Genomic DNA, 14,764 nt, shown 5'->3' with positions numbered 1-14,764 from the left:
TCTCTTTACCCCAAAAAAAAAAAAAAAAAAACACTTTCTCATTCTTCATGTGTGGGCTAACTACACTCCTGTTCACATGGCTTCCGTGCCAGCATTCTTGTGTCTGTCCCTCTCTTCTTCTTGTAAAATGACCTCCTTACCCTATAGATTATATTAAAAGAGGGGTGGGGTGTTGATTGGATCTCGTACCCAAGTGTAGGAACCACAAATCCTTTTTAAAATTGCAATGCAATGTTAGTGTTTAAACTTGAAAATTTGTAATTAACAATAAAGAAATTTTTACTCCACTCACTGTGCGTGAAGGAAAAGTACACCCATGTAGGATGATAATTATTTTGTCTCCTATCATACGAAGTTTGTAATGTCCTCTCAACTGTCTACCCAAACCTATAAGGGATTCTCCCTTCACCTTGGATGAAGAGAAATTGCCTCCATGAATAATTATTCCATCTAATTCTCGGATCAAGATCGTCTCTGGGGAGCTCAGTGGCCAGCGCCTAGGATGCTGTCAGGGGGCATCCAGTGGTCAAGCTATGCTGCACACATCTTGGTGCATGCCTAGGGATGTGTGCGGCACAGTCCAATAGCTGCAACATCTTGGGCATGCTGGGCTCCCTGGAGACGAGCTAAATTCTCCAATTCCTAGAATGAACTAAATTGCCAAAAATTTATTCTCATTTCATTCGTTACGGCACAACCCCTAGAATTACTCAAAGGAAGATGGTATGTTTGCCCCATTCACATTTATTATTTGGAAAAAATTCAGTTGAAACTTAAAATATGAACGCGAAATCTTCGGATCAATTATTCATAAAATTTTAGTTCCATATGATCAAGGTTTAAAAGAATGGAATTGGGATCCGGATCAGCCCCAATCCAGATCGGAATAGACCTGAATCGTTCAGGAATAAGTTAGAATTGTACACCAAAAATACCATAACCCTAGATATCCAGTACAGATTGATCAGAATCAGGATCGGCCTCCAGCCGATTCCGATTCCAATTCAAATCTACTGATCCGATCTCAATCTTTTAAACGCTGGTATGATCTGTAACCTTTATTTCTTTCAAAACTGTTCCCTCTTGGGACAGAAAAGGCAAGAAAAGAAAAAAATACAGAGACAGAGAGTAAAAAAGAAGAATGGAGGCCATGGACCGATGACCGAGGGAATTTTTGCAGGAGAGAGAAAGAGAGAAAGAGAGAGAGAGAGAGAGAGAGAGAGACATGTCCCTCAGACTTTCCCCATTAAAGCACCAACATTCCAAGCAGATAAAGTTAGTTAAACGACCCCACAGCACACCTGTGCCTTTTGTTTTCCCCCTGATTTTACTCTTTTGCAAGGATTACAAAACAACCCATCAGTCATCATATCTTAGTCCAAATCCTATTTTTTGGTTTCCTTGATGCTTGACATCGAAGCTCGATTTAATCATTTGAGACACTCGTGATAAGGGGGAAGAAGAGAATGGAACATCAGATAAAGAGCGAGATGTGGTGCTTGACATGATGAAGAGTACCCAGTTTGTGTTCAATGTGTTTGTTGTTTTTGAGATTTTAAGATCCTTCGTGTTGGGTATTTAAGAAGTCTCATTTCATAGATGAAGAGTTTCTATATTCTCATTTCATACTTGGGCATAAGAGATCAGTGTTATAATTTCCTTTTTCACGGTTTTGGATGGTTTTCCTATCATCTTCTGAGAGACCCATTTCCTGGTTCCAGAGATTGAGGTAGATGTTTCGAAGATTTTTTTTTTTTTTTTTTTTTCTCTTAACATAGATTCTTCCATTCGAGACTTTACTGTTTATTTTACTGCAAGACAGCACGGGTTGGTGGTAGCAGAGGAAGTAGAACTGTATCTTGAAATTTAAATTTTGGTTGCTGCTTTGAAGTTGAGCTGCTTTAAATTCCACTTTTGGTACTAGTATGGCCGATTTTAGAGTTACAAGAGTAGAACAGGGTCAGACCAGGATCAGAAGTGTGCCCATTGCTGTAACACCAGAAGGATTTTGGTGTTGTCCCTCTCCGGTTGTGTTTCAGAAGACCCTCAAAGCTCAAAATCCTCAGACCAAACCCAAACCTTCCCCTCCTCCACCCAAAGTGCCCATTCAGAAGAAGCAAACCTCCCTGACTGAGAGGAAACTCTCTACTAACCCATCAAGAATGAGATTTGTTCCTGATGATCAAAGATCATTAATCTCAGATACCGCTGGTCTTAATCCATCTGTGGTTACTGAGAGAGCACCAAAACCCAATGTTGAGAATTTGCAGCGGAAGCTGGCAATTGAGTTTGGAGAACCTGGAACCAGTGATCTGAAGGTGATCTTATCTGGAAAACCGGTCTTTTCTGTGAAGATGAGTGTTCATAAGAATGTACTAGTTGAAAATAGCAGTTTTTTTGCTCAAAAGCTTTCCGAACAACAGTCTCCTTTGCGTTGCCTTGAAATTGATGACTGTGAAGATGTGGAGATTTATGTGGAGGTCGTGGGATTGATGTATTGCAAAGAAATGAAGCGGAGGTTGATCAAACAAAGCGTTTCACGGGTGCTCCGTATTCTCAAGGTATTCTAAGAGAACCATGCCTGTAGATCCCTTCCTTTATCTTAAATGTTTTGGTTTCCTGTAATGACCTTTAAGTTCTTTTCCAGTATACCTAAGTTTGATTTGCACATTAATTTGGTAGGTGTCCTTTCCTCTCATATGAAAAAAATATTAGTTTTCTTCTTTACTGTTGTTTGATTGATATGAATTATTTTTCTGCTTCTCTTTCCCAGAAATTCTGGTTACTTCAAATTATTTCATTTTTATGAAGTTGTCTGAATTCTGCTTGGCAAATGTGAGTCTTTCAGTATTAACCTATTAATTGCAGATTAAAACTTCTAAAAACTGAACCCACAGTATAACATCAGGCAACCTGTGATTCCTATCCATTACTTATATGACATTAATTTTTTATATTTTCCATTCATTCTGCATTCCATCCCCTAAGAATGTTGCAGTACTTATATGTAAATAACAATACTGATAATGCAAACCTAATCCCTTGTCCTCCCCTTGATATGCTTGTACTCTGAACCTTGTCAGTATTCTGGCAATCCTTTTTTTCTTGTTGACATGATCGCCCTGATTCTTAATGGGGTGTATTCAAAGGGGCCCTCCTTGGATTGCTGCAGCAGTTCTTGCGTTTAATGAGAAATACTGAGGAAACCACTTGTATTCCCCCCCCCCCCCCCCCGGGCAGTGTATCTTTGAACTCATGAGCATGGCAGTGTTAAAGGGATTTTTTCCCCAATTAACATGGTTGCACTGCTTCTTAATGCAGAATGGTCAAAGGGGCCCTCCATGGATGGGGATGTTCCCCTTAGTAATGCTGTATACTAATTGTGTGGCGATACCATATGGCTATGCATCTAATACAGTTTTCACGTATTCTACAGTTGGGCACATTGGAAAGTCTGTTATGCTTTTGGAGCTAACCTTATTTATAGAGGATACATTTTCATAAAAAACTAAAATTGTTTGGTGAATCGGTGGTTTCAAGATTTATTTCTAAAGTATACCAAAGCTAACACTAGATTCTGGAAATGGGAAGACTATTAATTTGTTCTAGATCATCAAAATAGTGTCTCTCAAGTTTGAATAAGCTAATCATGAAATATTCTTATTTAAAATTCCATGTTGACCTGATTTTTTAGGCAGAGGTATACACAAAAGTTGTGCAAATGAAATTGCCAAATCATTTCGTTGCAGAGAAAGTGTATCAATGTAAAATAGGGGTGGTGGATAATGATGGATTGTGGGTCCTGAATTTCTTGTTTATTCTGTCCATAGAGATTACCTTATCTGTTGAACGGTGAAGTGAAAACTCTACAGAGGAAACATCAGTGGAGAAATTTGCTGAAAACAACTAACCTAGAAAGCTTTACAAGAGCTCAGCAGTTTGTCTTTTCTGCAGAAATCATGCATATCAATCAGGAGATCATGACTTAGATATTTGATGTAACTAAATTCCCTATATGTAGAAGATAATTGATTATGAAATGCCTTCAATCAGCGAAATGGAAAGAGAAGTAATTTTGTAAATGAACTACTACCATAAATGATAGGCCAAGAGGTTCATACTAATTTTCTGAGACAAGGATTTATGTTATATGTAGCATAGAAGAGCTGAATTTTGAGCTACCAAGTTTTGTAAGCTATTTCTGAAACATAAAAGGGCAGACATTCATTTGTATTCTGTTTTCTGATTTTTATGGAAATATGTCCCCAACTTCACACTGATCCTTCCCTTTTTTAGATTGACCTGAGATAGGAGACTTTTTTTCCTAATACATGGAAAAATGAGTTTGATGGAATGGGATTTTCATGCACTCTAAGTTAGGATGGGGATGTTGCAATAGTGAAACAATGGGTTCAAGAATGAATGGAGTAGTGGATTTTGCATGAGCAAGTTTCATCTAATCCTAGACCTGATTGCACTGACTGGTAGGACTGCTTCCCTGACAATGACATCCATGCAACACCTTCCAGTGAGACCCTTACGCTAGTTTTGTACTACTAACTAGCAACAGGGTTTACTTCGCCTTTATCTCTTAGATCACTGATCCATTTTCTAGTTGATTATCACATCCAGTGGTTGACAGTTTTCTGAATCAGGTAAATATGTGGGAGTTGATTGTCACACTTGGCCTATTTCCAAATTAGTAATTATGTTTATGCCATTGAAGAAGGTTGACCTGCACAGATGCTTCTGGAGTTTGATTGTTTAGGTTTACATTTTAAGAACTTACTCAATAAGCTAAATGTGATGCCGGCATTGCTTCTGAGGTCCTCTCTTTTTCTCAGTCGGAACTTCCTCATATTTGCCAGTATAGGTTTATACTTCATACTGCTAAAGGAGTTATTATGTGGCAGGGTCTCTCTATACTATCACACAATGTTTCTTCTGTGTAATGTTTGAATTAGAACACCTGAACAGCATGAAATATATCCACACATATACTTCACATAATCAATCTTAATAAAAATGTTTTGCAGGTCGCTGAATTACTTGGGTTCAATTCATGCATGCAGTCATGTTTGGAATATCTTGAAGCAGTCCCTTGGGTTGGGGAAGAAGAAGAAAAGGTGGTTTCCTCAGTCCTACGCCTCCAGAGCGGTAGTATAGGAGTCACCCCAGTATTGAAACGGGTGTCTTCTGATGTCTCCAACCCTCCCAGTGACACACTTCTCCATATAATGGAACTGGTCCTCAAGAGCAATGAGGAGAGAGGCCGGCGTGAGATGAAATCTTTAGTACTGAGGCTCCTGAGGGAGAATAACAAGCTTTCTGTCAATGACGGCTCAGAGGATGTCTGCAATGGAAACACATACAACTTGTGCAGAAACTGTTTGGATGCACTGTTGCTTCTGTTCAGGCAAGCTGCAGAACCAGGATTTACTGATAAATCCATGGACAGCAAAGGTCCTGTTGCGAAGCAGATAGCTTTAGAAGCTGATAACCTTCTATGGTTGGTTGAGATTTTATCCGACAGACGAGCAGCCGATGAGTTTGTGCTGATGTGGGCCAGCCAGCAAGAGTTAGCAACACTTCACTCAAGGTTGCCAACAGTGTCTCGCCATCTTGTTAGCTGCATAACAGCAAGGTTATTCATCGGAATAGGGAGAGGGGAGATCCTTCCATCAAAGGATACACGACTGCTATTATTACAAACATGGTTACAGCCTTTGATTGACGACTACAACTGGTTACAGCATGGTTGTAGATCATTTGATCAAAAGTCGGTGGAGGAAGGAATTGGTCGAACTATTCTGACATTACCACTGGAAGACCAGCAGAGTATTTTACTTGCATGGTTGGGTAGTTTCTTGAAGGTGGGTGATAATTGCCCAAATCTTCATAGAGCCTTTGAGGTCTGGTGGAGGAGGACTTTTATTAGGCCTTATATGGAACAAGAGGAAAATCAGCTCCAGTCAGAAAACTCCATGACTTCCACATAGCAAAACAAATAAATACGATTGTTATAGATATCTGTAAGATTCTGCTAATGTATGAAGAGTGTGATTGTGGCAGATGAAGAGAAGTAAAACAGAGTGTAGAGGATAATAGAGATAAAGAAATTGCAGTCTCTACTCATCTATTAACTAAAGGTTGCAAATCTTTCTGAAGGTAAACCAGAGTAATTCAAGTTGCTTGTTATAATGGAATCTTTTTTTATTTCCTTTCTTGTAAAATTATGGAATCTGTTGACAGGAATGGATTATGGGCTTTCTTGTTTCATGTGAACTGGCTTTGCATTGCTACTAGCAAGAACTAAAACTGCATCTGTAGCTCTCTCTCTCTCTCTCTCTCTCTCTCTCTCTCTGTGGCCCAACATGCAAGAGTAAAAGAATGCTAATCCATTCAACTATTCAAATCAAAGGGGATCAAATGCAACACAGCAGCAGGAACTAGATCTGGGGTAACATGAGAATCCAAAAATCCAGGACTGGGGTGAGTAGTTGCCTATTTAAAAACATTGTCGGCAGTTCTGAGATCTTACAATATGATTAACAACAAAGAACTGACAAAAGTCTAAGTCAACTCCTTAATATCAAACAAGATGGGCTCTATCTCAGATGGAGATTTTTTCTTTTTTTGGGGGTGAATATCTCAGCTGGAGAATCACAAGAGCTTGCAGACAGTGACGAGAGAGGATCTGGAAATCTGTAAGCAGTGAACCAACATGGCAAAGTATGAGCCATATTTAAGACATATCCAGCTGCTACAAACAGTTTTTCTGTCTTTTTCTTTTTTGGGTTGGTGGAGCTTACACTTCTACAGTAGAGGATTGAATTAAATACTTGCATATAATGCATCTATGGCATGGTTCGTGATCTCGGTATTGGTTGGATTGGATCGGCCGATTTGGATCGGGATCGCCCAAACTCGGATAAATATGACACTTTTGTCCCTATTTTCTTATAAAAAAAACAAATTTTTTTTACATTTTTACCCTTATCTATGCAGTTGGATCGGATCGGTATTGGGATCGGTCTCAGCCGATACCGATCCGATCCGGCCAAAATCGGCCAATCTAATCTGGCCAAAATTGGCCGATCCGATCCGATACCTCAAACCATGATCTACGACGAGAGGGTATCTTGGGATGTATTAATGAGGTTGAACCTCAAAATTAAAATGGAGATTTTTTTTTGTAATTATTAATAGTAATGATTGTTTAACTTCAAAATTTTCCAAATTCGGTAATTAATTTTGAAGAAGAGTTCTCCACAAGGTCTGTGTTTGTGAGGGAGGGGGAGAGAATCTTTCAAGCCACACCAATGGTGGCATGGGGAATAGTATAATCCATACAGGCCCACAGGAGAGAGAAAACAGTTAAAAATCCATGTGAGAGGGTAATAATACACTGTTGTTGTGGGGAGTTTTCAATCCCCCTTTAAATTTTACTCTATTTTGCGATCAAATCTCACTAGGAACCTCCGAGAAAACTGTGTATATTGGGACTTTTGTCAAAATAATATAATCACAAGATAGAAACTTCCATAAATCACGTTAGTTTTTTGGAGTGTTCAGTTGTGTGGGTATTTTGCTAAGCCCGTGGAATCAAGGTTTGTGGATCCGATTTGGATCGCCCAAACTTGGGCAAATATGTCACTTTTGTCTTTAATCTAAAATTTTTATAATTTTTTTGTTCTTATCCATACAAGTGGATCGAATCGGTATTGAGATCGATCTTGGTCGAAACCGATCCAATCAACCCAAAGTCAGCCAATCCGATCTGAGATTACGAACATTGCATGAAATTATGAGTTTGGCTAGTTGCTTTAAAGAAGAAAAAGAAGAGAGATCCCACGTCGACAGTGTGGGTTTCTTTTCTTTCCATGATATTGTGGAATTCATTCCCAAACATTGATTTGTGTGGCGCAAGAGATTCCTCTACGCGCATGGAAGATTCCCCTACCCTTGCCCAAGAAAAAATGAGGAGATTTGATAGAAAAAAAAAGGAAAGAAAATTGTATTGCATTTCCCAAGCCTTGACTAAGGATGTAAATGGATCGGATTCGGCTTGGATAGTGCTATATCCGCATCCGTATCCAATTAGCTTTCGGACGGATTCGAATAGTGTTAATGAATACAGACACGGATACGGATCAGATATTTTATCCATTTACATGTAAATGTAATTTTTCGGTATCTGCATCCATTTAGCTTTCGAACGGATTTGGATAGTCCTTATCAGATACGGAAACGAATTTCGCTATTCATTTACACTCCTACACTTACCCAGCAAAAGGGAATGCTCCATTTAGTTGGCGCAGGAGGACCAAGCGCCATATGTGTAACTTACACGCATCGTCATCAGCAGCCCCAAGAGACGGTGCAAGTGTGCAACTGTTCAAACAGAAAATTCTAATGAGGGACAAGAGTCGGTTGTCTGGTAGTTAGGCCTTTTGTCACAGTTCATGCACATATGATGACTGGTCAGATGATGACACAATAGTTTAACCTTTAAGACATGGGTAAGTAAAAACTTTGATGTTTTATTGACCAACCAAAGCACAGCATCTGGAATCCATTGTATAAGGTCCCACCCCATTTGTTATCCACTGTTTGCCCGGGTCTGGACTTTCATGAGTTGATTGAAGTGCTCCTGGTTTGACATAATAAGAGTAATATAGGTCTTTCATTGCTCATACTATTATTGTTTGGGAGATTTGGAAACTCTTGGATAGCAATGGATAATTGAAATGTGGAAGAGGCCGACTTATTTCAGATTCTTCAGGATCTCACCGCTCCCGTCATGCTTACTCAGGACTTGGCTCGATCTGGTGGGATAGACCATATCTGTTGGGATTCCACGCGGAAGGTAAAACAAATAACTCCACATCGAAAATGAATGGAAAACGTACCGGGGCGGGGGGGGGGGGGGGGGGAGGGGTTTATAGGTACTTGGTCACCCTTTCCAGCTGAGTTCTACCTGAATCCGTAACAAATGGTATTAGAGTCAAGGGTGTGACAGCCCCAAACTTGGGGAGATGGAAGGTGGAGACATGGAAAGTGATCCATGAGGAAGACGGCGGAGGAGAGTTGCTTGTTGAACTAATTTATCATACAAAATTCTTGCAGTTGACAAGAAAGTCTTGTGTCATTTTCAACTTTGATTAAACCTCTCTGATATTGATCTCTATCGTAGTTAGTATAGGTCAATTCAAAAAAGCCCAACCTTAACACACAAAGTCAATTCAATGATGCAATTAAACACAAAAGTCCTCTCCATTTATGACGAACACAGCCAGATCAAAGCTTCTCCACCCTGCCTTCCTGACTCATGAAAGCCTAAAACAGGTCAATAAATCCAGTTCCAAACTGATAAACGAAAAGTATTTCCCTCATGAACTTGATCTCCACGTTTGATTCAGTAATGGGGCGTAGAGTAATTTGCTACGAGTTTCACTTAACAATGTACTTTGTTAGCTATGACTCTGTAAACAGTGATGGAAGTTTTCATTTTCTCTACCTACTGCAAAGGTCAAATTTTGATTTTTCCAGAAGATTTCATTTCTTTCTTGAGACACTACTGGCCTTTTCATCATCAGTCCTTAGAAAATAGAAAATTCAGAGAAGGCATCCATCAAGTCCATATATAAAACGAAAACCCATTATCCATGGCTTCGCTATTTACCCAAGATAACTAACTAGGCAATGGGGAGCTTCAACTCCTGTTCCAGTCGTAGCAGAGGGTATTTATTCATCATTTCTTCTTCCTTTAATTGATCATTTCGGTTAGATGTTTGATGCCAGTATCAAGGTTGTTCATGTTTTAATGGGAATGACAATTTTTTGATTTCTGCAGAAGAAGATCCAAATTGAAGAAGACATCGTTCCAGACCATGAACACCCATCTTGCAAGTCATCATCAAGGCATAAAGACAGTTGCAGTGGAGCAGCTTTGCAAGTTCTCAAGCAGTTCATCTCTTTGCATGAGCATAGTGACATGGAACATGAATGGGAAGGTGCAACCAAAATCAAAAACTCATTTTTGCTAATTCTTTTTCTTCTTTCAATTGGTTTTAAAGTACAAAATAGAAATCTTAAAGACTATATCCATCTCTTCTGAGAAGATTTTTGTTTGATTTTTGCATGTGAAGAAGGTCTCATACCAGGATCTAGCAGAGCTCGTGGGTGTTGACAGGCAATTTGATCTACTCGTGATTGGTCTGCAAGAAGTCCCACGATGCGACATTGGTCGATTGTTGCAGGCAGAACTAGTTGAAACCCATAGGTATGAGATCACCCAACCTTTCCCTTCTCTCTATGGTTAAGTTTCTTCATGAATGTTCCTCATTCTTCTTCTGAATTTCCTATAGGTATCTTTGAGAAAATAGAGAAGAATCGGGTTTCAAATGCATTCTAAACCTGGAATCTATTCTCTTAAGATTATTGTTTCCAACTCTCTGGATCAAGAAAAATCTTCTCTAACCCAAAAGACTTTAGCTATACATTTTGAATAAATCTTCAAACTCTGAAATCCCTTCAAAAAAAATTTCTGGCGTTACCTACTACCAAAATTGACTCTAATAATGGTATCTCACTGGTCACTACAGTCAGTGGATTAGGCAGAGTTAGGCATTGATTGATAAGGGATTGCTTCAAGTATTGATTATGGCAGCTAGAGGAAAACTTCATTATCTGTGGCTGGTTCACCAAATCTGAAGCAGCCACCCTTAGAGGAGAGAAAAAATGACACAATGATACCTTTAAAAAAAATAAAAGGAGATCGTTAGTCAATCTAGTTGAGCGAATACAATGGATGTCTCTGACTATCAAATCGATCCTTCCAAGTTTTAAATGCTAATTAAACATCTAAGCAGCAGGGTTATAAAAACCGGGATGGAATCGGTCAATTAGGATTGGGCCGATCTGGATTAGCTGATCCCACTCCAAAATCTAGGGTTAGGGCTACTTTGGGTCTATGCTGACCAATTCCTCACCAATCTTGACCGATTACAATCCAATCCGGATCGAAATTGACCGGACCAATCCGGATCCCAATTCGGGGTTTTTAAAACCTTGGAGCCGCTGCTTTGTCATCCCACCTAAATGTGAATCACTAAACTTATCCATCCACTAGTCCTACGAGTAGTATACTCACTAACTTATGGTTCTTATGTCTCTTGAATCACACAAGCCTTCTAGGCAAAGCCATCATGCAATCTCTGCAATTATTTGTGTTTGGGCCGAAGGACTCTGACCTCTTAATTAAAGGTGAATTTTTCTGCCATTTCCATTTTAATGGCCACTATGCTTACCAACAAAAACGAACATTTGATATTCGTCTGTTATTTAATTTGTAGAAATCAAGGCTGACAAGCAAGCTCTTGGGGGATTTGGAGGATTAATTAGAAGAAAGAAGGGGGCTGTTGCACTCAGTATCAGTTTTAAAGGAATCAAAATGGTGTTCATATCTTGTCATTTGTCAGGTCTGTTCCATATAAGATATAACATGCATTTCACTAGAACAAATTATTACTGGTTGAAGAAATCATATAAGTGAAGAGAGGAATTCTCAATGCAGCTCATGCACGTAATGTAGAAGAGAGGAATTCTCAATGCAGGCATATATCACACTCCCTCTTCTCCAAGAACCAAAACCCTTATGCAAGAGCCTCTCAAATCACAGTGTGGATGGGGGATCTCAACTACAGAATACATGGGATTGACACACTGCCGGCTAGAAATCTGATTCAGAAAAACCTTCACAGGGTAAGTTTCTATGTGTTGTTTCTGTTTCCCTTTCTTGTGATGGGAAATATTATTTTTCTTTTCTATTTTATTTCTTTCCACATGATGAACTAGTGGAAGTCATGAACCTTATTAGCAGATACTTGAGAACAGAGTAGTGCTTTAGAATGGACATGGAAATGCAATGTAGAGCCTTTAAAACAGATGCATTAGAATTTAAAGGACCTTCATGCAAATACAAGCTAATAACTAGTCAGCCTTGATAGCACCAGCGATATACTTTCTGAATAATTTCTCTTTACAAAATACTAAATCAACTTGAACAAAGTTTCCGTCTCGACCATTTAAGGCTAGCTACACAAATCATTTTCCAGAATTCCACGTTATTGAGTTCCATATTTTAGTAAGATGAAGTCTTCAAGTCTTCCTTGACTCACGTTTTGTTTTTGAGCTTCCCCTTGTTCTTTTAAAGCCACTCTCTTCCACTATTAATCTCTTATTTCTTCTGTTAAAGACACTAGCCTTTTTTGCAGCATACTTTTTAAAGCATGTTCCAATTTTCCTTCTACCCAATTGTAATTCTTTTGGCACCCTGATTCATTCAAGAATAAAGCAATGTCTAGGTTCTCTGGAAGTGCCCTTGTTGAATAGGTAAAGTAGAGAAATATGGTTTTCATTATTTTCTTAGATAGTTGAGGACAGAGGACATAGTGGGATGCACAGGCCATGAACTCTGCAGAAAATTCGAGAAAATTTAGCGCTCTAACCACTAGAATCACATTCAGGTTACTGCTTGTATAAACTTATACATAACCAAACAAACTGACCACCATTGATCAAGCTTTCAAAATGGAGTCAAAATTTTTTCCCTCAACAATACGAATTCTAAAGACATAATTCATCACAGTGAAATGTCCACAACGATTGTGCAATGCAAAAAAATATAGAGAAATGTACATGATATTGATCTAGGCATTCCACGATAAAGTTCCACCATTAGCTAGGACTTCAAACTAAGAGAAAATTAACCCTCTCCCTCCATTATCTTCCTGAGCTCAAGGGAGCTTCCTTAAACCGGCTTAAGCACCACACCACCCTTCTAGAGGTTAAAGTTATTTTTATCAACATGTCAAAGCCAAAGGGTGCAAAAGAAACTAGTAGTTCAATGGAAGTGTAGTTAAATATCAAATCTTTATTAAATAATCAAAAGGCTTGTATAGAATTCAAGGCCAAGGTGATCCATCTCCGTCTAGAATTTCTAAAATGCTAAAAGACCACTCATGTTTGTCTTAATATAAGTTCCATGGGTAGGAAAGGCATATGGAAAAGGTAAAATATATAAAAGCTATCTCATTGTTTGAGATCTCATCTCCACCACCACAATTGAAAATTTAAATCTCAAGCACGTTTCATCCTAGTAGGAAATTGAAACATAAGATTAATAATAGAATAAAATGGGAGTGAATCTATACATTGATCACATAGAAATAGATTATACTGGTCATTCACTAGCTTTGTGCCAGTGATGGCTTCTATGCAAAACAAGATATTGTTACATTAATGCGCTTGCTCAAATAATATAGCTGTGCACAAAGATGGAAGAAATTATGAACAGAATGAACAGTACAATTGTATATAGTTTTTAGAATTCATGTTGGATGCCGGTCCAACTTCTACCCCATCCATAAGAATAAACAGTTGATATTGATGCATTTGTAATTTGTCCCAATTTGGAACACTGGCAGAAGTAGTTAGGATAAGACTGAATTTAGTTACTTGTGCAACATTTGTGGAAGTTAGGTTTGTAGATCATTAGCCTCAATCATACAGTGAACTTGGTATTCAATACTAATTAACAAGTGCTTTATTTTTGTATTAATCTTCTAAACTTACAATGAACACTCAGCTGCTCACAAGTAATGATCAACTCCTTCAAGAAGCTGAACGAGGACAAGTTTTCAGTGGATATTCTGAAGGGACACTAGCATTCAAGCCAACATACAAATATAATGTTGGGAGTAGCAACTACGATACAAGTTACAAGGTACTTCTCACTATTCTAAGGTATTTAGATAGTTTTTCCATTGTACAGTATTCCCTGTTTTTATATCAACTGAGTTTTCTTCTCCTTAAATGTTACTATCAGGTACGAGTACCATCATGGACTGATAGAATCTTGTACAAGATTGAAAAGTTTGGTAACATTGAGGCTACTTTACACTCTTACCAATCGATTGATGGCATCCATAGTTCTGATCATAAACCAGTGAAAGCTCATCTATGCTTGAAAGTAAACAAACTACCATCAGCTACCCCTATTAAAGCAGTTCTGTAAATACAAAATAGAAATTACTTCTCCATTCTGTTTTTTCCTAGCAGATGACATGAAGCTGAGAATCAATCCCAGTGCTTCAAATGAATCAACACCATTAGTTTTCTTATTCACCTGTCCAATCCAGCCCACTCAGTTATTTTATTGATTTTAGGGATTTTCCCCCCTTAAATATTATAAATGTTATTCAAAATCAAATGTATGATTCTGTATTAGCACTATGTATACTCATAGTACAAAGGTTTTCAAGCAATGAAACTAAGATGGCGTCTTCGGCATTATATTGTAGATCCATGAAGTGTTATTATGTTTTTATTCCCAGAGTGTGTACAATCCCACAAGTTCTTTTTGAAAAATTTTATGCCTTATTCCAAACTTTCCCTAATTTTCAAACAGATTTTGTCATTAATACAGAAAATTCTTCAGTGGAAATCTGTAGCTACCGCAAAGGCAAAGTATCCATTGAAATGAAAGCTTGAACCTTGAATTGTGGAGTATTTCTAATCAAAGATCCAAGCATAAATTGGTAACAATTAACAAACATACAAATTAAGAAAGTGAATTGGACGTAGAAAGCAAGAAGAGAAATATAGCCAAAGCCACACAACTAACCGATCTGAATGGTGGTTTCATAGACACCATATCACCATTCTCAAAAATTAAGGTGGAAGATCGAGCAATGTGAAT

The 14,764-nt window shown here is 38.3% G+C and overlaps 2 protein-coding genes across 2 annotated transcripts; both read left to right on the top strand.

Moving 5' to 3' along the window:
• The first annotated feature begins 1,188 nt into the window (after positions 1-1,188).
• LOC122662256 (BTB/POZ domain-containing protein At3g50780-like) lies at positions 1,189-6,279 on the top strand. Its single transcript, XM_043857839.1, has 4 exons — positions 1,189-1,641; positions 1,676-1,740; positions 1,894-2,561; positions 5,037-6,279. Exons 2-4 carry the CDS (start codon positions 1,734-1,736, stop codon positions 5,997-5,999), a joined length of 1,638 nt encoding a protein of 545 aa, XP_043713774.1. The 5' UTR covers positions 1,189-1,641; positions 1,676-1,733; the 3' UTR covers positions 6,000-6,279.
• A 3,398-nt stretch (positions 6,280-9,677) lies between these two features.
• LOC122662301 (type IV inositol polyphosphate 5-phosphatase 11) lies at positions 9,678-14,289 on the top strand. Its single transcript, XM_043857890.1, has 8 exons — positions 9,678-9,743; positions 9,857-10,016; positions 10,155-10,285; positions 11,192-11,268; positions 11,358-11,483; positions 11,579-11,766; positions 13,652-13,789; positions 13,892-14,289. The coding sequence occupies exons 1-8, from the start codon at positions 9,706-9,708 to the stop codon at positions 14,078-14,080; spliced, it is 1,047 nt and encodes a 348-aa protein (XP_043713825.1). The 5' UTR covers positions 9,678-9,705; the 3' UTR covers positions 14,081-14,289.
• The last annotated feature ends 475 nt before the right edge of the window (positions 14,290-14,764 follow it).

This window comes from Telopea speciosissima, chromosome 5 (assembly GCF_018873765.1).
Source record: "Telopea speciosissima isolate NSW1024214 ecotype Mountain lineage chromosome 5, Tspe_v1, whole genome shotgun sequence".
In the NCBI taxonomy this organism is placed as follows: domain Eukaryota; kingdom Viridiplantae; phylum Streptophyta; class Magnoliopsida; order Proteales; family Proteaceae; genus Telopea; species Telopea speciosissima.
This window is presented reverse-complemented; position numbering and strand designations above follow the sequence as displayed.